General features: G+C 36.6%; 2 protein-coding genes across 6 annotated transcripts in view; both read left to right on the top strand.

The window, feature by feature from the left end:
• The first annotated feature begins 212 nt into the window (after nucleotides 1-212).
• On the top strand, nucleotides 213-7,875 carry LOC108275684 (aquaporin-4). Its single transcript, XM_017486599.3, has 6 exons — nucleotides 213-227; nucleotides 2,795-2,989; nucleotides 3,096-3,257; nucleotides 6,544-6,708; nucleotides 7,040-7,120; nucleotides 7,267-7,875. The coding sequence occupies exons 1-6, from the start codon at nucleotides 213-215 to the stop codon at nucleotides 7,480-7,482; spliced, it is 834 nt and encodes a 277-aa protein (XP_017342088.1). The 3' UTR covers nucleotides 7,483-7,875.
• An 11,623-nt stretch (nucleotides 7,876-19,498) lies between these two features.
• spo11 (SPO11 initiator of meiotic double stranded breaks) overlaps nucleotides 19,499-24,033 on the top strand; it is a 47,429-nt gene continuing 42,894 nt past the window's right edge. Inside the window, exons 1-3 of one of the 5 annotated variants that reach the window (XM_017487869.3) lie at nucleotides 19,500-19,656; nucleotides 19,797-19,907; nucleotides 20,018-20,131. In XM_017487869.3, the coding sequence (XP_017343358.1) occupies nucleotides 19,801-19,907; nucleotides 20,018-20,131 (221 nt within the window). In that variant the 5' untranslated portion in view covers nucleotides 19,500-19,656; nucleotides 19,797-19,800. The other 4 variants (XM_017487868.3, XM_053686218.1, XM_047160248.2 and 1 more) reach the window with 4 other exon arrangements.

Raw genomic sequence — 24,033 nt, 5'->3', positions numbered from 1 at the left:
AGTTAAATATGCCAGATTAAACCACAATTTTAGTTCATGCTGGTTTGTTCTTAGATGCAGATGTAGAAATGGTGAGAGTGTGTTGGCAGTGATAGAAATGGGGTGTGGTCTCTGCATTCGGACAGACTTAAGGATGAGCCATTTTTTTGCTACACACTTTTCATCTGTATCTTCCCTCATACAGAGACAGGTACACAAACCCTTGGTTCAACATGACTCTACGGGAGGTAAGGGCAATTTCAGCACAGCAGACTGACTGAGATGCCAACAAATTTTGATTAAATGTTTTGCTGTGTGGTGTGATCTACAAAGGAGACACTTAATATGGAAAATGTTGAGGAAAAACTTAACTGATTTACTTAATTCCAGTTTAATTTTTTTTTATATACATAGTTTATGTACAGCTTAAATTATCTTATTGAAAAGATTTAGTTTTTGCCCTATTTTAAAAATAAATGCTGGCTTTTTCATACACACTGCATGTGGTACCCTCTGGTACAAAAATTCAGCTCATAACTATGGTTATTCTGTACCCAGGACATGGAAAACATTTAAAAAAAAAAAAAAATCAATCAGTTTAATGTAAATGATTATCAGTCTTTTATGAGTGATTTTTTTCTATTTACCCTAGCTTTTTAATTGATCATGCAAAGTAAAAATCTTACATTTCAGTTGCAAATGTATTGCTTTGAAATATTCAGACTTGCATGATCCAGTAATATTTCTGCTTTTTTCAATGATAGTCATTTAGTAACTAATATCTTTATCTCTGGCATGTCAGCACTGTGAAAAGTGTGCATGTTATGGGATACATACCTTCATCTTTAGTTTTCATTTGGAATCCTTTATACTTGACAATAGAATGTTACATACATTACTTCTGACCTGCTTCTTGGATCTACTTGATGGATTGTTTCTGTCTATAAGAAAATCATCTGTGAAGTTTAGTACTTGAAGAAGAACGCACATGAGAAATAACGTTTAGCACCATTTTAGGTAGACCTGAAGTATCTATGGCACTCTTGCATGCTGATAAGTGTATATCTATAGTGATGCTTGAAAGTTTGTGAACCCTTTAGAATGTTCTATATATCTGCATAAATATTACCTAAAACATTATCAGTCCTATAAAAGTAGACAAAGAGATCCCAATTAAACAAATGAGACAAAAATATTATGCTTAATCACTTATTAAAATTATCCAATATTTCATATCTGTGAGTAGCAAAAGTATGTGAATCACTAGGATTAGCACTTAATTTGAAGGTGAAATTAGAGTCAGGTCTTTTCAATCAATGGGATGATAATCAGGTGTGAGTGAGCACCCTGTTTTATTTAAAGAACAGGGATCTATCAAAATCTGATCTTCACATCACATGTTTGTAGAAATGTATCATGGCACAAACAAAGGGCTCTCTCACATTGGCTAATGTTAATGTTTATGAGTCCATCATCAGGAGAACGACAAACGACAATGGTGTGCATGGCTCTCCAAAAAGAACATTGCTGCCCATCTGCAGTTTGCAGATCATGTGGACAAACCAGAAATGTTTTATGGGTGGATGAGACCAAAATATAATTTTTTGGTTTAAATGAGAAGCGAAAACATTGCATTCCAGCATAAGAACCTTATCCCATTTGTGAAACATGCTGGTGGTAGTATCATGGTTTGGGCCTGGATGACTTGCCATCATTGATGGAAACAAGGAATTCTGATGTATACCACCCAATTCTAAAGGAAAATATCTGGACATCTGTCTATGAACTGAATCTCAAGAGAAAGTGGAGCATGCAGCAAGATAACAACCTTAAGCACACAAGTCATTCTACAAAGAATGGTTAAAGAAGTATAAAGTTTATGTTTTGGAATAGAATCCAATAATCCAATAGAAATATTGTGGAAGGACCTGAAGCAAGCAGTTCATTTGAGGAAACTGAGCAACATCCCAGAGTTTAATCTGTTCTGTACTGAGGAATGGGCTAAAAGTCCTCCAAGCTGATGTGCAGAACTGATCAACATTTACCGGAAATGCTTAGATGCAGTTATTGCTCCACAAAGGGGCCACACCATACTGAAAGCAAAGGTTCCCATACTTTTGCCACCCACATATATTTAATATTTAATCATTTTCCTCGATAAATAAAAGACCAAGTATAATATTTTGTCTCATTTAATAGTTTAATAGGGTTCTCTTTATTTACTTTGAGGACTTTGAAAATCTGATGATGTTTTAGGTCATATTTATGCAAAAATATAGAAAATTCAAAAGGGTTCACTACTTTCAAGCACCACTGTACATTTATAGCAAACAAATCAACAATTTAGAAAACCTCAAATCAGACATGTTTAATCAGGACTACAGTACTGCATACACTGTTGCCTATATAGTTATATGGTCTCCCTGTCAGTGATCCAATTATTCAGTAGATTACAATTTCTTAAGGAAGAAAGTAAGGCTACATGACCCTCATTCTTGTACACTGGCTATCCACCAAACAGAGAATAGGCTTTGAAGTCCCCAACAAAAAAAGCATGCTATAATACATTTTAATATGTAAAAAAAAAAAAAAAAAGTTAAATACTGTTTTCAGTAATTGTGCCAGTTTAATCATCATTTAATTTGATTACATCTTCTTATGTTTGCTATAAAATCCTTTATTATCTGTTATCTAATATTATTTAATATCTAATCATCATCATTATTATTTATTACCATATCATTTTCCTTTTTTTTTTTTGCACCCTTCACTAACACCCTTTACTCTTTCTGCCACCCAAAAACTGATGAATTAGGAGGTGAAAAACCCTAAGTTTTGGCGGGGCATACTGGCCGAGATTATAGGCTCTCTGGTCTTTGTATCAGTTGTATTGGGCTCTTCACTATCAGGGCTCGAGGGTGTCTCTTCTGGACCTTTGTATCCAGCACTGGCAGCAGGTATGGCAGCAGTTGGCCTAGGACATTGCTTTAGAAAGACCAGTGGGGCTCAGGTGAGAAATTCTAATTTATCTATATGTGTGGCAGTAGTGTTGGCATGAGTGACACTATGTAAGAGTGCTTGGCTCCTTTTCACTAATTCTTCCATTATGGCTTTAGGTGAACCCTGCTTTAACATTGGCCTTATTGGCTACACGGAAACTGGATGCTTTAAAGGCCATGGTCTATGTGTTTGCCCAGTGTTTAGGAGCCACTGTAGGAGCTGGGATTCTCTACTTGGTCCTACCCTTAAAATCCACAGCTAAGATCTATGTCAATAAGGTAATGGGTTTAAAAGTTTTTGCTATATAAACCAAAAGCTCCAACTACAGTTTTCAGATCATAGTTTTCACTATGAAAAATCTCTGTTTTCACTAAAACTTGAGTTAAAAGTTGAGTTAAATTATCCACCAAGTCATGGATAGCCTGAATCAGGATTTTAAATATTTTTGAGAGTATTGATAAAATGTTACAATTAAAAAATCTTAATTTTTTTTTTCTGTTATTTGAATTAACGATTGATGACTAAATCAAATGAGGGTTTGTTTGAATGCTTTTTTGTTATATTATTTTATAAGTACAGATGCACTGATACTAAATTTCTTAGTATAAGAAAATTATAAGAAAACTTAGTATAATTGGATAACCAATTATTCAGACTGTTATTGTTCGATACTGATAGTTCTGCCTTTTATGCCTTCTTTTAAATTAATAATGATTCATTCCACAATTCTGAAAAAAATGCAAATAAATTTTTTTTATCTCCATTTCAACAATTGTTTCACAGTAACTGGTCTCATAAACAGAAAACACATTACTCAAATTAACATTAATAGTTAACTAAGTTATGAAGATTAAATTAAGATTTCTTAATTTATTGAATGTTATTAATTCATATTAACATTGACTGCATTCTAAAAAACCTCCTGTTAGGGTCACATTCACTCACCACAAACAAAAGCATTTCTACTTCATCATTGAACAACAAACTGGTGATATATAATATATTAATAAAATGAACTTTTTAAAAAAATATATATTAACTCATATTAACATTATCTGGATATGAAACATACCACTCTACAAATGTAGTTTTCCGTTCAAAATATACTTTTTTGTCAACTCGTCTTCATGTAAATCTTTAAACGGTGTACTGGCGCTTTAATGCAGCGTGAGCAGCTTGAGCAGTGCGGTAAAAACAAATTAGACTCAACGCTGAAACTCCCGCTTCACTGATGCAGCGTCCGGTGTAAAATTTTAGCAGTGCAGAGCTTGCAGAGCTTACAAACTGCAGTTTAGTCAGCATTCCACACAAGAGACATCATCTTTACACACAGCATGAAATTGATGTGTTTTCCTGCCTTCTTTTGATTGACAGGATATAATCTGCCCTGATCATTGGATGTTTTTAAACTATTGGTTGATGGCCGATAGCATGAAAAATTGCCTTTATCGGCTGATAAATTGAAATGCTACAGAATACAGACTTCCTATATAATTTTGTGCTTCCCACTTTGAGGCAACAGTATGGGGATGGTCCACAAATGGGTGTGATGGTCCACAAACCTTATAGTATCATTTAGTGTATAAATTAGGGTGTTCATGTGAATTGGATGTATCTGAGGATTACACCGTATGTACATCTTTAACATGTTCAAGTCCAACACATATGCACAAGCTCCCATGAGCGTCATTGATCAAGTGCAAGCAGCAGTCATAATGTAAAATTAACACTCGATTAGTGTTGAAATTTAAAAATTTCACATTTTACCTCAGGCCACCTCACAAGTCGCTTGTTCGTGCACAAATTAACAAAACAGGGCATTCAATTATGAAATTATGTTTGAAAGACATAAAAATACAACACATTCCATACCTAGAGTGACATTAAACATTACAATAGGCAAGATTATGAATAAAGATAGATTTATAGTGCTTATCTTTTCCTTGTAAATCGGCGGTTACTGGCAAAATTAGGCGCATACGCAGTACTCCAAAAAACTTCCTTCAACAGTTTAAAATTCCAAGTCTCGTGCCTTCATTTTAAAAAATCTTTTTCATTGACAAAGATAAAATATTATGAATAATCACCATTTACTATGCAAAATGTTTCATAGTTGTTGTAAATTGCCCTTTTGCTGGCAGATATTTGCCATTGATGTATGACAAATAATATCATAGGCCTAAATAAAATTTGTATTATTTACAATAAAATTCAGACATCGATTCATTTTCTTATAAGTAAAATGTTTGATACATTTAGTAAATTTCCCATATTATATCCAAAAGGCAAATATCTCAACAAAGATAAAATGACAAAGTTATCTGGATACCAGGGTACCATCATTTCTGCAGTGTCTTCAGAATGTACTGTGTTTGCTAGGAATAAGGGAGTAATGGGATTAGAGCCTTGTTTTCTACATTGCCATACAACCATTTTATAAATAAGAGGCAAATTTGTACTTACATGGTTTTGAGAACTTAAATACTCATGTTCATTTCTACACAGCTGTTCAAAAGTTTGGAATAACTAATTTTCAATGAAAACACATAGTTTTATGTGGCCTCCCACTTCTCTTTCTGTCCTGGTTAGAGCCAGTTTGCGTTGTTTCATGAAGAGAGTAGTCAGAGGTAGTAACACGCTACATTTATTCCCTTACAATTACATAAATAACTTTTGGAAGAAAATGTACTTTTTAAGAGTAGGTTTAACTGGCCATACCTATACTCTTACTCAAGTAAATTTTTAATCACAGACATGTACGTTTACCTTGATACATTCAGTGGAATTTCTCCGTTACTACTAAATATTAATGAATACAGTGGCATGCACAGACCTCCACTGGGGCAGGAGCAGAAGGAATAAAAATCTAATCAATCTAATCTTATTTTAATCAATAAAAAAGAGTTAATTTCTTTCAAAGACAATTCATTAGTGATTCCAAATTTCTGAACAGTAGTGTATACAGCTTTGATGAATAAGGGCTTTGGTGACTGTTGATTTTTTTTTTTAAATTATCTTGGAGTGCCAATAATTCTGTAGTTGATGGTATGTATGGGGAAATGTGTGACAAATAAAGTGAAAGTCATTGAGCCTCTATCAATAAGACTTTAATTTCAAATGTCCATTGAACATATGGCTAGATTCTGAGTTTGGTAAATACTGTGGAAATTGTTAGCTTTAAATCTACTTGACCTGTCATGACTTGTCATTTAGGTTAAGTTTCAAAGCATAAGCTTTCCTCTGAATTTCATTTGATCCTTGTTCCTATCTGATATACCATGTTGGTGTGGTTAATTCACAAATCTGGCACAGACTCCTGGACTGTACTTATTATAAGTTGTATTAGAACTAAAGTCTTGAGGACTGGAATAGAAGCTTATGGTATACAAAAATACTGGGAAGATTCTTTTTCAGAATGTAATGATACAAGGTTATAACAAAATTGGTTAAAGCTATTGGAAAAATGTTGGAAATGTGTCAACAGGCTTGGATTTAGAAATAATTGTCAAAAAAAAAAAACCCCAGCTGTTATTCAATTGAAACACTCACTTTGGCACAACATAGGTACCAATGGAAGGAAATGCAGGGCAGGCTCTGGGGATGGAGGTACTTGTCACATTCCAATTGGTCTTTACCATCTTCTCAGTGGAGGCTCAGCGCAAGAGAGAGGAATGTGAACCTGGCAACCTGGCCATTGGCTGCTCCCTTAGTGCAGGGATTTTTACTGCAGTGAGTATGAGTTCATATTTACATCAATGCCAGCATTAATACATTATTTTCTAAATCCAAAGTTTTTGATTGACACGTTATTTATTATTCATATTTTATACTTTGCCGACTGTACAACCAACAACAAAAGCGTCCTCACTAACAAAACTGATAGTTGTAACAATAAAATAATGAGTCAGATAGGTCAACACAATGTTCAAACATTTTTTTGTATTGAATGGCTGTAGATGACATAATTAGAAACATTTCTTTTAGAAGTTAATCCATTTGTTCCATAACATCATTGATCCCCTCAATGTGTATGTATGAAGATGTATTTATGTGGTCATAGGGTGGAATTTCTGGAGGCAGCATGAACCCTGCGAGATCTCTTGGACCTGCAATTATAGTTGGATACTGGGAACACCACTGGGTGAGTTATCTTATATTGCTAACAGACCAGTGCCATATGCCTGTGTAAATAACTTGCCAATTTCTTATTTATTTCTGTACCATTAGTAGTGCTAAATACATTGACAGAGTAGTAATCAAGCTCAATTAATTTCTTTCATATGTAAGGTTTATTGGATTGGACCAGTGTTGGGTGCTGTGTTAGCTGGTGTGGCTCATGAATTCTTTTTCGCTGCAAGTGCCTCAAGGCAGAAGCTGGTGTCCTGTCTCACCTGTAAGGACATTGAGATATTCGAGACAGCCAGTATGTCCCGTTCATCTCTGTCAACCATCACACAGACAGCTGTGAGGACCAAGCAGAGTGACAAACTCGACCACAGCTGAAGTTTCACCATATCATCTATATGCTATATTTGATTTATATTGTACTGTACTACCTACATTGATGTTAAAAATATATTGAAAAATAATAAATTGTTTGCATGCCACATGTTGAAGAAGAATGATGGTTTTTCAGTATACAGGTGCAACTCAAAAAATTTGAATATCGTGGAAAAGTAAAATTTTTTACGTAATTGAATTTGAAAAGTGGAACTTTCACATTTTCTAGATTCATTACACATAAAGTGAAATATTTCAAGCCTTTTTTTGTTTTAATCTTGATGATTACAGCTCATGGAAATCAAAGATCCAGTATATCAAAATATTAGAATAAAGAATTAATAATACAGAACTGTCGACCTTCTGAAAAGTATGTTAATTTATGCACTCAATACTTGGTCGGGGCTCCTTTTGCACAAATTACTGCATCAATCTGGCATGGTGTGGACGCAATCAGCCTGTAGCACTGGTAAGGTATTATGGAAGCCCAGGTTGCTTTGATAGCGGCCTTCAACTCATCTATATTGTTGGGTCTGGTGTCTCTCATAGATTCTCTATAGGGTTCGGGTCAAGCGAGTTGGCTGGCCCATCAAGCACAGTAATACCATGGTCAGAAAAACCAGTTACTAGTAGTTTTGGCACTGTGGGCAGGTGCCAAGTAAAAAAGCTGGGTGATCATCCACAAAGTGTAGTGATTCCTTAATTTTTACCAGGGGTTCTATACTTTCATACATAAGAAAAATCTTAAGTGAAAGTGAAAACCCTTCCTGGGGAATATTCAGTGAACAAATCTGGATATGGTAGTCAAGTCAACTCAAACTTTACTTATAAAGTATGTTTAAAGAAAACAGTAGTTGATCTAAAGTGCTGTACAAAACATCATCCATCCATCCATCCATCTTCTACCGCTCACTCCTTCTTCAGGGTCGCGGGGGAACCTGGAGCCAATCCCAGGGAGCATCAGGCACAAGGCGGGGTACACCCTGGACAGGGTGCCAGTCCATTGCAGGGCACACAAAACATCATATAATATCATATTAAATGACATCAGAAGACAAAGAATAAAAATAAGTTTTAAGAGAAGATTAAAAAAGAGCTGAAGATGGAACAGATCTCACGTGAAAGGGGAGATTGTTCCAGAGACTGGGACTAACCACAGAAAATGCTCGGTCACCATTTGTCTTAGTATGACAATGGGGGACAGATAGAAGAAATTGATTACAGGATCTTAGTGTTCTGGTAACAGAATAAGGGTGAAGAAGGTCAGTAATGTACTTTGGAGCAAGATCAGAAAGAGCTTTATATACATAAAAAAAGAATTTTAAAATCAATTCTAAACTTGACAGGAAACCAATGAAGAGATGCCAAAACAGAGTAAATGTGATACCTCTTTTTAGTCCCTGTTTAAAATCTAGCTGTGCATTTTGCACAAGCTGGAGCAAGCTAAGGCAGGTTGAGGAAGGTCAACATACAGAGAATTACATTAGTCCAAACGTGATGTAATAAGAGCATGAATCCCGGATTCTAGGTCTTTTGAAGAGAGAAACTGCTTTAATTTTGAATAGACCTTAAATGAAAAAAGCTTCCTTGACAACAGCACTAAGTTGCTTATCATACTGTAAGTTTAAGTCAAAAATATTTTCAGGATTTGTGACATATTTATGTATATTGAAGGAAAGAGGACCTAACTGGGCCTCAAGAACAGAGGAAACAGTAGGAGAGCCTTAAAATAATGACCAGTTTTACTCTCATTTAACTGCGGAAATTGTTAGCCATTCAACATTTTATGTCCTCAAGACATTTAAAAAGAGACCCAAAAGGTCTGTTACAATTTGACCTAACTGGCAAATATAATTGGGTGTCATCAGCATAGCAGTGATAGGAAATATTATATTTCTGAAAAATAGAACCCAGAGCAAGTATATAAATGGAAAGCTATAAAGGACCCAAGATGGAACCCTGAGGAACACCTGATTACTGAAAAAGTCCTATCATTCAGATAAGAAACAAACCACTGCAAAGCTAGACCCTGGATGCCAACCACAGACTCTAAGCAAGTTGAAAGAATACTATGGTCAATAGTATCAAAAGCAGCGCTAAGATCCAATACAGCCAACACAGCACATGTGCCAGAGTCAAGTGAAATCAAAATATAATTTCTTGACTTTGACTTGCGTTTTATCTTTGCATGTCAGAATAGATGTCTAACCTGATTTGGAAGCGACAATATGTAATAAAATGATCTCAGACTATACACAAGGTGGTAAACCTCACTCACCTTAAACACTCTCCTCCAGCTCAGTCTCTGATGTCTCAGCCTCTGTGTCTGAGCACAAGCAATCTTCCTCCTCTGTGGAACCAAAATGTTGCAGTAGACAGTCATCATCTCCTCCTCTTTCTCGTAACAGGCTTGTGGTTTTAACAATATTACTACTATTGTCCATTACTATGAGTAATACTTTGTCTGCTGTTATTTTCCATGCCTCCAAAGTTAAGTCAATACAATGTGTAATCACTTCACTTGTGTGAGGATGCTCCAGTCGGTGTAAATTTAGCAATGCGTGCTTTAGACAAAGGCTGATGTTAAATACATTCAGACACACCAAAAATGATGATTTAAGTCCTCGCTTACTCCATCCATCAACACACAAAGTTACCTTCCTTGCTTCATTCAAAACTCCTTTTCATTTCTTAACCACTGAGTTAATTTTTGCCCCAATTAATCCATTCACTCTTGCTGACCCTGGGGTTTTAAATTTTGGCTCTAGGGCTTTGGAAAAATATTTAAAAGTGACTGATTTGCATAGCCTTATAGACACCCTAGTCTCAGTGAACATATAAAACAATGCTTTCTCTTCAGCCTGGTGTTTCAAGGCCTTCTGCTGGTTTGCTCCAGTTACTCCCATATCCCCCAGGAAGCAAACAGTTGATGTTCCGATAAAGCCACGGCATCCTACTTCTACTGGGTAGATGATGGTTCTCCAGATAGCCTCTTTACACTCAGCGATGAGATCCGAGTACTTCAGCCTCTTCCTCTCAATAATACTTGAGAATGAATAGCCAACTGTTTACAGTCATATTGTAAATAGTTAGGCTTAATGCTCAATTAAATTAATGTAGTTGTAATAACTCTTCCATTCAAAGAATTCCATGTCCCTTTTCAGTCAGCCAGTATAACCCTCTCACCTGTACCTGTCTGGCTTGGCTCCTGATGCTCAGTGGGCTCTCCCTCACTCTCTGAGCTTGCCTCTGCCTCATTTTTAATAGAAGTATTACAAATTTCATTTGAAATTAAATATTTAAAATTTCACAGCATATACAGATGCAACTCATTTAGAATATTTGTAGTGTTAGGTTGTTTTTTTATTGTATACTATTATTAATATGGTTTTTGTAAAATATTCTAAATGTGCTATATGTTATAGATTACTACCAACTAAGACAAATGATTATGATGGGAAATATACTTTATGTCAGGGATTTCCCCCTCAACCCCAAGCAGAAGCACACAGCGCGCGTAGCGCTCGCTTCACTAGGCACGTGCTTTTGCTTTCTTTAGACTTTGTTTGTGTTCTCATGTGTATTTTGTATTTTGTTTGGGTTACTGTCCTGTCTCCACCCCTGTTTTATTATTGGTTGTTACCTTATGTACCATAATTGTCATCAGCTGTTCTGTTTTGATTAGTTTAAGTATTCATACCCTCGTGATTCATTGTCTCATCACAAACTACTGTTTCAGTACTGTACTGAGCCTCTGTTCTTCTTTTCTTTTTTCTGGTTTTTGATCCTATTTTTATTCATATTGATTCTGGTTTAGCCTGTTTTTGCCTGTTTTCACCTGAGCCACACCTGTGTTTGGATTTGGATATTGCTCTCGCACTTTGGATTTGTCTGCCTGCCTCTCTTAAATAAAGCCTTTTACTGCAATTGCATCTGCCTGCACTCACCGTATGTGACAATTTACAGAAGTTACAGTGTGACAAACTGCTAAATATTCCTGCTAGCTTGCTGGAGCTTTGAATCCAGCTTTGTAATGTTGCACTGCCTTTAGCAACCTCCCTTTGCTCTTCCTCTCTTTGTCTGTGTCTTCTTTTTTGTGAAGGCGCTGTCTTAAAAAGTGTGCCAACAACACAAATTTGGTGGTATTTATATTAGATTAGATCGGGTCCACTAATTTAAGTAGACAAATGGACTTTGAAGAATGCTGATATTTTGTACAACAGTTAGCAACTGGCATAAAGTTGTCTTGATATTGGACGTTCAAACATCAAGCATTGTAGAGTTAAATATAAAAAATCTAAAAGGTGTGCAGCATAGCTGACACCTGCATGAACACTTTACAGTTATAAGTAATTCTCTTCAAATGCTATTGAGCTTTAAATTATGGTATATTTTGTGTACGAGTCTATACGGTATAAAAACATCACACTTTATTTTAATAAATATCAAAAGTCTAAAAGATGTGCATTATAGCTGACACCTACATGAACACTTTATAGTTGGTTTTGTGACTGTAAGTCATTCTCTTCAAATGCTATTGAAGTTAGAACCGTGTATACCAATGTCATATGTAACTTTAGAGATGGTCCCTTAATTTGAGAATATTGAACCTCCAATGTCAAGCCAACTTTATGCCAGACTTTTACCAAGACCAGGAGCAAAACATTACCAGCAATACAAAAAGAAACTACCAAGTTATTTCTTCCAGCCAATGACTGTAATGTGGATTATAATGCAAAACTGATATATGTTGTCTCCAATGAGTGGGCACAGAGAGTGAGGATAGGCTGGGGAGAGAGAGGGAAATGGAAACCACAGAGGGAATCTTTAGTGGAGTGATTACAGAATGCTTTTAGCGGGGATGGGAAATCCGCTCGGCTCCACTCCACTCATACAGCCTGCAGTGCTGTTCTTATTGCCAGAAGGGTACCTCAGCCTGTGAGGGCAAATGGACAGTTGCTCAGGCCACATAGCCACCCCCCTGTGCATGTCTCAACATTCCAGAGTTGAAACTGAGGAATGGGCTAAAATTCCTCCAAGTCAATGGCCTGATCAACAGTTAGCTGAAAGGTTTAGTTGCAATTACTGCTGCACAAGGGGGTCACATCAGATACTGAAAGCAAAGGTTCACATACTTTTGCCACTCACAGGTATGTAATATTGGATCATTTTCTCCAATAAATAAATAACCAAGTATAATATTTTGTCTTATTTGTTTAATTAGGTTCTCTTTATCTACTTTTAGGACTTTTGTGGAAATCTGATGATGTTTTAGGTCATATTTATGCAGAAATAGATAAATGTAGTAACAGCTATATTAGGAATGTATTTAAAAAATAAATTTGTACCATATTCAACAGTGTTTTGGTAATCATTTTTTGGAAATATTAATTAGAAAAGAGTCTGGACAGTAACAAACAAATACTTTATAAGTACCAAAGTTAGAGAGGTATCCTTTAAAATATCACATAGAATCTATCCTGTTACACAGTTATTTGAACGATTTAATTTGAATATTGAAAATTCACAAGAGTTTTGTGGAATTGCAAAAGAAACGGTTGTACATCACTTCTTGCTGTCTGTATACTCAAGAATGTTTTGAATATATGTCTCTAACATTCTGTCAAGAAGCTTTCATTGACACAAATTGAGTTACAAAATGTAATGATTTTTTGTACATGATTTTTACATTGATTGTAAAAGTATCATATTTATGTTACAAAATGGACTACATCAACTTTTGTATATTTTATTATGGAGGTTAAGCAATATGGATCTGCTTTGAATGCCATTAGAAACAAAAAATCAAGACACATTGACTTGGTCGGTGTCTAGTCATAGCTGGGGGCATGGCGTGGGGTGAAGTCAGTGTGGGAAAATAGTCCTTTCCCCTAACTGGAAAAGTATGGTGTTAACCCAGTATGGCCTATGTAGAATCACTTCTTCTGCTCGACAGAGCAAGATACCTAGAAAAACTGAGCCATATTGGGTCGGATTGTCCATACAGTATCTGTGACTGGACAAACGTCCCAACAGAATGGCCAGAGGTGTTGTTTCCCGACATATTTTGTTACCTGTTTGAGTCCCCAGGTAAAAGACAGCTAATCTAGGATTATTCAATCTGACTGTAATATCAGTATCTCAGGGTCATCCAACAGTCTATATTGTTATCCCATGTTCATTAAAGCTATGATATAAAAGACTAGTATGTCATAGCATGTTAAATGAATACATTCCACGCACAGTTTCGACTGTAGCAGTGATGCTACTCAGTGCAATTCGGCAATGTGCTATATCACACAGGAAACTACTCGCAGAGCAACATGAAGAATTTCAGGTCCCTGGAGGCTCACAATTTTTTCACCAGTGGCTTTGTGGGAGTGGTTTTGCATCATAAAATATTAGGGTGCGACATTTATTTATTTCGTTGTGAGAAGACTTTTGCAATAGGAAGATATTTAGAGTGTTTTAACTGTGGTTGTTTTTTTGTGCTATTTGTTAATTTGTTAAAATGTTCATATTATAGTCTATTCTTAATTGTTTATAAAAGTCCTTGCTGTTTTTAAGTGATTGAATTTGTGTGTGTGTGTGTTGGTAGCTGCGTGGGTATACACTTGCGGTCGGAAGTTTACATACCCCTTGCAGAATCTACAAAATCTTAATACTCTTAAAAAAAAATAAGATTGATCATAAAAATCCCATGTTGTTTTTTATTTAGTACTGTCCTGAATAAGCTATTTCACATAACAGATGTTTACATATAGTCCACAAGACAAAAGCTGAATTGATAAAAATCACCCTGTTCAAAAGTTTACATACCATTGATTCTTAATACTGTGTGTCGTTACCTGGATGATCCACGACTGTTTTTATTTTTTGTAATAATTGTTCATGAGTCCCTTGTTTATCCTGAGCAGTTAAACTGCCCACTGTTCTTCAGAAAAATCCTCCAGGTCCTGCACATTCTTTGCTTTTCCAGCATCTTCTGCATGTTTGACTCCTTTCCAAAAGTGGCTATATGATGTTGAGATCCATCTTTTCACACTGAGAATAACTGAGGGACTCGTACACAACTATTACATAAGGTGCAAACATTCATTGATGCTCAACAAGGCAACACAATACATTAAGAGCCAGGGGGGTGTAAACTTTTGTACAGGACGATCGGTGTAAATTGTTATGTCTTCTGGGAGACATATAAATATCTTATTTAGCTTCTGAAGGGCAGTACTAAATGAAAAAAAAAGATCTTTAAAAAAAGTAATAACAATTTACACCGATCATCCTGTTCAAACATTTACACCCCTCTGGCTCTTAACTGCTTTGGAATGGTCACTGCACCGCCAGCCAAGTGATGCTATATAGAGGGAGAGAGAGAGTCGATGAACAAATTAATACATAGTTGGGAGAACTCTACCTACCTATGAGGAATGAATATACATTATCCATCCATCCATCTATCCATCTTCTTTACCGCTTATCCTTCCTTCAGGGTCATGGAGAAACCTGGAGCCTATCCCAGGGAGCATCGGGCACAAGGCCGGGTACACCCTGGACAGGGTGTCAATCCATCGCAGGGCACAATCACATACACATTCACACACCCATTCATACACTACGGACACTTTGGATATGCCAACCATGCATGTCTTTGGACTGGGGGAGGAAACCGGAGTACCCAGAGGAAACCCCCGCAGCACGGGGAGAACATGCAAACTCCACACATAGAGAGCCATGGTGGGAATTGAACCTCGACCCTGGAGGTGTGAGGTGAAATACATTATCCTAATATGAAAACAGTGAGCTTAATTCAAGCTTTCATTTGAAAAACACTGCTAGTAGTCTGTATGTCCCACTATGGTGTGGCATGACCTGTGGTGTGGAGATTCGCACTAACAACAAGATAATTTACATGATGTGGGACACATGTAACATATTAAATCCTACCACTTTAATACTGAACCATTTTACCATGAACACCAAAAGATGCTGTCAAATACAAAAGGTACATGGTGCAAATTCAGCATTCTAAACATCAATGAATGAACTATGGCTGTTAAGTGATACATTCATCCCTTAATTGTAACATACCATTTCAATTTCACTCAGCAAACTAATGATATTGTGGATAAGGGGTTCCCCCTAGGTGAGGGCAACAATGACCAGACACACTGCACACGCTGCTTCATTAATTGAATAATTTCCGGGAGGTCTAGTTGAAAATAAAGAGAAAAACAAAGTTAGTGTTGTTTGATTAGTTGATTAGGTGAACTCTGCATCTGTGGCACAGAACAGATGGATGAAATGTAAAAGCGTGCCAGTATTACAGGGATAAAGTTACCCAGATGAGGATGGGTTCCCTTCTGAGTCTGGTTCCTTTCAAGGTTTCTTCCTCTTAACATCTTGGCTTGCTCAGTTGGGATAAATTTGCACCTTTAATATCTATATACCGTGTTGATATTTCTGTAAAGCTGCTTTGAGACAATGTCTATTGTACAAATAAAATTGAATTGAATTGTATTGAATTGAATAATGGTACTTAAGTTCAATACAGGGCAATCATGCCTAATGTGGAACATACTATGTTCTCTAATGTCAACCCCTCCAGAGCCAACCTGAACACTTACCACGAAGGGATGCCATGATTGCATCCATTCGGGGTGCCATTTTCTAACTAGTGTTTTCATCCATTATCTGCTATAACGAACAATGAAATACAGGAATAGTGAAACTTTTTTTTTTTTTTTTAAATCACAGCCACATTATACCACATTACCTTGTGTGTTATAATAGACATTTACACAAAAGTGTCATGTTATTCTATGACTCATGGGACTCATGACATTTTATATGATAGAACATTTTTCAACTTACAATAACATCTTTGGGTCTGTATAAATTGTAAAACTGACAAATGTTTAGAATGAAAAAAATCTATATGAGTGACAATATTACATTGGAGACAACAATAAACAAATTCTGTCATTTATTATAACGGAAGTGATATGTTAGTAACGAGGCCGTGTTGCTCCTCACGTGTGGTGTAGATGCAGTGATTTCACGGCTACCGTAGTAATATCCAATTAAAACATTATGATCAAAAGTAAACACAAGTAACATAATATATATAATTTATTTTATTTATTTATTTTATTTTATATTATATATAAGTATGTATACATTATTTTTATGGATGCACAAAAAGTTGTGTAAAGTTTTAAGATTTAGTCTGAAGTTTATATTTGTAACACTCAGTTTGTGGATTTAATTTTAAATAAACAATAAAAATGGTACTGAAAGTTTGGCCCCACAATCCGATTAATCGAAAAAATAATCGTTAGGTGCAGACCTACTCCAAAGTAGATCTGGTCAAAGGACTTTCAAGATGATGTCAGAAGTTTTGGCTGCCCAAAGAAAGGTAGCACATCTGTGCTGCAGAGGATGGCTATTGAACATTTCACAGGAAATACAGTTCATTCAGGTTTCTTTTATGACCGTTTCATTAGTAGCAGTGTTGTTTATCATTCATATAATAATACAACTCTTAAAAAGAGAAATAATTCTGTTGTACAGTTAAGTGGTGGAACATTCTGTGAAATTATGATCATGGTGGCTTTCACCTCTGAGGATGGGAACTCTTCTGTATCCACCACAAAGTGATTCTAAGATTCTAAGATTCTAGAGTTTCAGTAAAATAGTTTGCTAAGAGTGGAGGAAAGGTTTGTAGTGATGTTCAGCTAAATATATCCTCTACATTTTTAAATGAAGTGTCTCACACCAATAAGGTATTTGCTGTGTATTCTCAATCACTCAAACATAAATGTGTAATGTTTAGGCCCAAGGACAAAATGTATGTCATTCCACTCCCAAACAACGTTGAAAGGGACTAAAAACTGATTTCTGGGGGAGCTACTTCTATAGCTTTACCAAGCTTTAGCTTTATCAAGGCCAAACCAGCATCCACATGTCTGTCCTATACCCATGAAGTGCTGACAACAATTTTTTAACTGTACATATGTTCTCAGTTACTGTTTTTCAGTAAGTCTGCTTTATTTCTCCCTTAAAAAAGAATGAAATGTTACAGTTTTTTAACACTGATTACGATTGTAATGTGTTTATGCAGTGTGAATTAACTTTTTTTTTTTTTGCATGCAATATAGCCAGCGTTTACTTGTCTGTTGTGCCACTTGTGAAATCATAATCTAGTAGCTGCCACTGTCTGTTCAGTAGAACATTCACATTTTCTTGCGTGTACCTATAGTTTTTTAGAGTGCGGTTACTGTATTGTTTAGCATGTATTTGTGTGTATGACCGTAACATGATACTTCTCTGCCAGTATAAACTTATTAAACATACACTTAAATCAAAATTAAGTGTAGCCATTTGTACATTGTGTACACTTTATTTAAAAATATGTTTAAAAAATGGGCTTTTAACTCATTAGACATACATTGTAACACTTTCTGAAAGAAATGTCCAAGAAGTGAATTCCAAGCATGAATAAGTAAACTTAAAAATTACATTAAAATTTTACTTAAAATAATATTAAAACTTCAGGATATTAAATAATGTATTTTTAAAATATGTTTTTAGTGCATTGTTACAATGATCATTTTGAGCATACAGTTTAAAATATACCTAAAATATATTTAAGAATAAAGTTAAAATAAGTACACTTTAAAAATTATATGGATCTTTCATTTTAAGTATATATTTTTTCACCAGGGTAAATAAAAAACAACTTGGGATTTTTATGATCAATCTTATTTTGTTAAAAGTATTAAGATTTTGCAGATTCTGCAAGGGGTATGTAAATTTCCGACCACAACTGTATGTTCTCTATATGTCTTTTCTTTACAAATTGTAAATATGTTTCTTTGACTTATTTTGTTATTTGTTTACAATATTCATATTATATTCATATTGTATGAATTCATATTGTATTTTTAAATAATAAAAGTCCTTGATATTTTTAAGTGGTGAATTTATTTGTGTCTGTGTGTGAGAGAGAGAGAATATAAATATAAATATACTGTAAATATATTTACTTGTTATTTTGTTTTTAAAAGTGTGTTGTTAATAAATGTTCATATTGTAGTTAGTGTATTTGTTAATGTTTTATAAAAGCCCTTAATCTTATTAAATGGTTACATTTGTGTTTCCCTGCTAAAATGAAGTACATTTAGCAGTTTCTGGGCCACATCTGGCCAGGGAACCAAGCTGACTCTCAGCTAGATCTGTCTTACAGTGTCTGGGCCAGACTCAGGTCACATAAAACAATATAAGTCACTTTACAGTGCCTGGGCTCGATCTGGACCGGAGGAAATCGTATGTGTCAGTTTTCAGTGTGTGGGCCAGTTTTGGGCCAGGGACCCAGGCATATACTGGGCCAGAACTAAAGTATGTGGCCCATGAGTGGGCCAGACAAATTTTGCCATCTGGGATGTGGATGCTGTTCTTTTTAAATTGGAGGCTTGTGTTTGGATGAGGATTAATAACAAGCAAAGCCTGTGCATCGAAATTGTTTGTTTTTTTTTAATTGAGACTGCACTTGTAGAAGAACAACTGTTTTACTCTCAGCCACTTTGTTCTCCGTGTCAGCTCCGTCTGTTTATTCAGCAGTATATAAAACTTCAGATCGGTTTTTAAAAACTTATTAAAGCTGCAGAACGCCACACAGCAACCTTTCGGCATTACACCAAGCAAAAATCAATCGTAATCATTACAAATAATAAAGATAAAGCGCCTAACAAGGTCTACGCGTATGAATTCGAATAATTTGCCCCACCACCCGCGGCGTAAACGGATATGACGTTTTCGTGGGCGTTCCCAGTAATGCCGACCAAGTCAATGAGGCACTTCTTTTATATAAATTAATGTAAAGTGTAATTTTACCCCTGCACATTTTAAATATTTTATCTTTATGGTGTTTTGTTAATATCTGTTGTGAGATATATAGTTTTGTGTTAAGCTTGTACATGATTCAATAAAAGTTGATTTAAAAAACTGACTAAGTATTGATTTGACAAACGCCCCTTGTGAGCGTTGCACTTGCAGCCGAAGGGGAGTCTGACTTTGCCAATGAGTGGAAATTCGGCACAACACTTGCGACACACACGCGCGCGCGCCTTATACCGGAAATTCCACTGCGCCATCTTGTGCAACCTGCCAATTGAGGTGAAAATTCCCAAATGTGAAAGCAGTCCTAAGTGTTCTATGTTAGCTGTTGCTATCAAGAAATGCTATGTTTAAAGTATAGTGTCAGTGAAAGTTTGTGTATTGCTGTATCAGTTAAGATTTCGTTTTTTGTCAGACAGAGACATGTCTTCCGAGCAGTTTTCCGAGGTAGACGTACTACAAGCGAAGCTGTTGCAAAATCTTGAAGATGCTGGGGAAGCCATAACCAGTTATTTCAGTGATGTCGCGAGGTAATGTTAATAACAAGTGCTAGTAACATCTGTTGTGTGATGATAATCAAGTTTTAATTGTGGATGTGGTATCATATTACATAAGCAATTATTTAATTCACCATGACCAGGCTAGAAGTTATGTCACGAATAGAAGAGGTTACCGAAAAGATAGTTAGCAGTTTATCGAAGGAAGAAGCACCGGTCTTGGTCTTAAAAAGCCGTTCCCGGTGGTCCAACGTGAGGTAAGGCTAAATTCCCGTTGTGTAAAACACACTGCAATCAGGGGTTAAATTTGGATTTGTTTTATGGGGAGGGGGGAACACTGCTATTAACACTAAAATGCTTATCAAAATCGTTCTTAATGCTGGCAATAAAATGACAATAAAATGTTTCTGTAAGCCCTCTCCTTTGTGTCAGTATTAAATATAGGAATTATGTAACCATTAAAGGAGAGAATATAAATACAAAATATTAAGAGTAGAACAGTCTTTTAATTAGGAAAATTTAAACTGGAATTGAGTTGTAATGCTGTAGGATACTGCAGCATTACAATACACAAGTTTTACACAGTTAGTTCCATCAAAGGGACCCCAACAAATTCCATAACTTCAAAATGTGCACAACTCATTACTCTCAAGTCCACCATAGAGAACACAAAATTTAGCCTATGACATAAAAATGAACAAAACTCTTATCAGTATGACCAGTTAATTCATCAGATCCCAGATGGGCTGATATGGGGAAGCCTGTATGGTGTTACATCTCTACAAGCTAAATGTTCTGCAGACCTTCTGGTAGCTACCCATTTGCGATCATATTTTGTGGGGTCCCAAAATGTCCAACCATTTTAATGAACATTAGAGCGGAGACATTTTTGATTTACAGTTGTGAAGGTAATGGTATCACATGTGTATTCATTTCTGAATTACCTCTCTCATACTCTGCACTGCTCAGAGCAATTGTCTCCACTTCATATTTAAGATTCAGAAAGGACTTGTGCATTAATAAAATAATGTACTGGCATTCTCTTTATAATCCCTATAACTTAACACCAGATAATCCTATTTTCAGAAGATCGTACAGTTCTCTGACCTATTTTCCACATACATTAAATGTAGTGTGCTTGGCCATGTGTTTTTATCCAACACATTGAGTTTATGAAAGAATGATTCCTCTTCATTTGTGACCATCCATGTTATATAATGTTGTTGCATACTCCATGTTTTCCCCTACCATTACAGAGGCTCCATCTGAGCAGAATCCGACCAGACATTCTTTAAGAAAAGTATCAAGACCATGTTTCAGCAGGCAGTTGATTAGTGTATTAGTGATTCCATCTGCAGTAGTACTCTCTAGCTCAAGAAGTTCTAAGAAGGTCAATGGTTCTGAACTATTAACTGATGTTCTGAGGTACACAATTAGACCAGACTTCTTGCTTAATGAGGTGCTTTCATCCACAATAACAGATAGCTTTGCTCACCCTGATGCTTGCCAGTAATGCTTCGCTTTGACTATAAAATGCACTGTGCATGTTCAATGTCTGTACATGTGACATTCGAGTGAAGAACACTGCCAACATTCACACCATTTATCATCTGGAGGTCTATTAATCCTATAATTAGGCCAGTTATTTTTTGCAAATAGTACACTGTTCTGAAGACATTGTAACTTGAAGCTGAAATATCTAGAGCTTTCTCACCTTGTTTCCTCACAATGTCTTCTGATAGTTTGTAACACAATCACAAATTGTGTTCATTAATTTTTTCCTCAATGATTTCTTTTGTTTTTCCCTTGTCGCCATATGGGCCTATCTTACAGTTTTGGCATTCAGTAGAAAATGTGCACCTGTGTTTTATGGCTGTGATGGTGGTCATGACAACCACACCATAGCGGTGGTAGCTAATGACAGTTGCAATATTAATTTGTGTTTAAGCCTACCATATGGCAGGAGATTTTATATTAATACACACATTACATAATCATAATCAAACGCCTTATATGGTGTTGTCTGCTAGTTTGGCGGGGGTTTGTTTGAGCACAGCAAAATCCAGTCGGGTGAATTCTGCAATTTCCCTTCGGGTTCTGCTGCTGCGATGGACCTTGTTGGGAAACCAAGTGTTACAACGGCGAACTGGGAACATTTTAGATTCGTGCCTAGCGAGAGAGATGAACGCTAGTTAAGTAGGTAACTGTGGTTCTGTGAATTCCGGATGACCGCCAGTGGCGGTGCTTTAGCACTAGTGGATTATTGCAGTGTCACTTAGACAGGTTGAGATAATATACCAACCAAGTCACATACGGACGTAGGCTGAGCCTTGAGGGTAATAGCCACATTAACTCAGCATTCAGCCTCATTAAGCTTCTTGTGCATACAGAGTGACAAAGAACTATGGCGATCATCCGGAATTCACAGAACCACAGTTACCTACATTACTAGCGTTCTGTTTCATTCCTCCTGACAGTGCTTTAGCACTAGTGGATGACTCCTACCAACACAGTCATGAGGAATGCCACACACCTAAAAAATACTCAAGCTTGCTCCTGAAGAATTGCTGAGCTGACAGCATGAACGACAGCAGGGTTGAGCTTGTAGAAGCTGGCAAAGGTACAGGGTGAATTCCTAGTAGCAGCTGCACAGATATCCACCCTATAAACTCTTCTGAAAGCAGCCCAAGCAGTAGACACAGCCCTAGTGGAATGACGAGATACCACATGGCAGAGGATTTTGGGCTTTCTTGTATGCCACAGTGATCACTTCCACAATCCAATTTGACAATCCCTGTTTCGATATGGTGGCTTCTTTCTGGGCACCACCATAACAAACAAAAAGCTGATTTGTTTGCCTAAGGTGAACAGTAGCAGCTACATAACACCTCAAGGCTCACACAGGACACAAGAGGAGATCTCTTGACTGATCTAATTGAACTGCAGATTGAAAAGCATTCAGATTGATCGACTGATGTATAAACTGAGGAAGCAGAACTTTAGGAAGAAAAGTTGGGTTTGGTCGAAGCACAACACCAGAATCCTCCGGCAACCAACACATGCATAACTCTCTAACAGACAATTCACTAACACGCTTAGCGGAAGCCACGTTTTTAAGAGATCAACTTCATATCAAGTATCTGCAAAGGCTGAAATGGTGGCAAAAAAACAAAATCAAGCATGAGCAGTAAATCCCACTGAGGAAAACGGGGGTTACATGCTGGCTTTAGCCATCTCGCACCCTTCAAAAAACTGCAAACAAGAGTATGGGAACCAAGAGAAGAACCAATAATTGGCACATGATACCCAGAAATGGCTGTGACATACACCTTTAACGTGGAGGCTGCCTTTCCTGAATCCAAAAGATGTTGTAAAAACCTCGGAACTCTTGGAACTTCACAGCATGTAAGATCCAATGCATGATCCCTGCACTATTAAGAGGAAAAATTTTCAACATGCTGTATAGGGCTGATGTGTGGATGTAGCGCTAGAACTAGTTATGGTATGAACAATGGCAGGTTCACACTCAGTTATAAGAGAGCTGGCCCCAAAGTCCAAACCCAAAGCTGCAGAGGAGCTGGGTCCGGGTGCCACACAGTGCCATCCATCTGTGATAACAGGTTCTTCCAGAGCAGAACCTGCCATGTTTTGACCACCAATAGTCTCAGAAACATGGAAAACCAAGGCCTGGCTGGCCATCAGGGTGCAACCAGGAACACTCTATGGTTGCACAGAGATATCCTGTGCAATGTTTCCCATAACAGAGGAAAGGGAGGGAATGCATAAAGCAGACAGTTTGGCCACTCGTGAGACAGAGCATCCTATCCTAATGGGCTGGATGCCTCTGTTCTCACAAACCATAAGGAACAGTGAGTAGTCGTCTCTGTTGCGAAAAGATCAACTTCTACATTGCTGAACTGCTGCCATATCTTCTGCACTACATCTGGGTGAAGCCTCCATTCTGCCAGGTGCAGAAGATCCTTTGAAAGAATATCTGCTACCTGATTGTTTAACCCCGGAAGGTGAACTGCTCTCAGCAATGCTAATTCAGGAAGAGAATTTTATGAGTGAGATGCAGGGACTTTGTGCCACCTTGATGGTTCAGGTGAAACACTGTTGAGATGTTCTCTGACTGAATAAGCACATGATGGAAATACTG

Source organism: Ictalurus punctatus, chromosome 15, assembly GCF_001660625.3.
Source record: "Ictalurus punctatus breed USDA103 chromosome 15, Coco_2.0, whole genome shotgun sequence".
NCBI classification, from domain to species: Eukaryota; Metazoa; Chordata; class Actinopteri; order Siluriformes; family Ictaluridae; genus Ictalurus; species Ictalurus punctatus.
Note: the sequence above shows the minus strand (reverse complement) of the source record. Positions and strands in the feature narration are given on the sequence as shown.

Coding starts and splice junctions, on each gene's coding strand:
- LOC108275684 (XM_017486599.3), top strand. Junction 2,990..3,095: donor GAAAGACCAGTGGGGCTCAG/GTGAGAAATTCT, acceptor TTATGGCTTTAG/GTGAACCCTGCTTTAACATT. Junction 7,121..7,266: donor GATACTGGGAACACCACTGG/GTGAGTTATCTT, acceptor TTCATATGTAAG/GTTTATTGGATTGGACCAGT.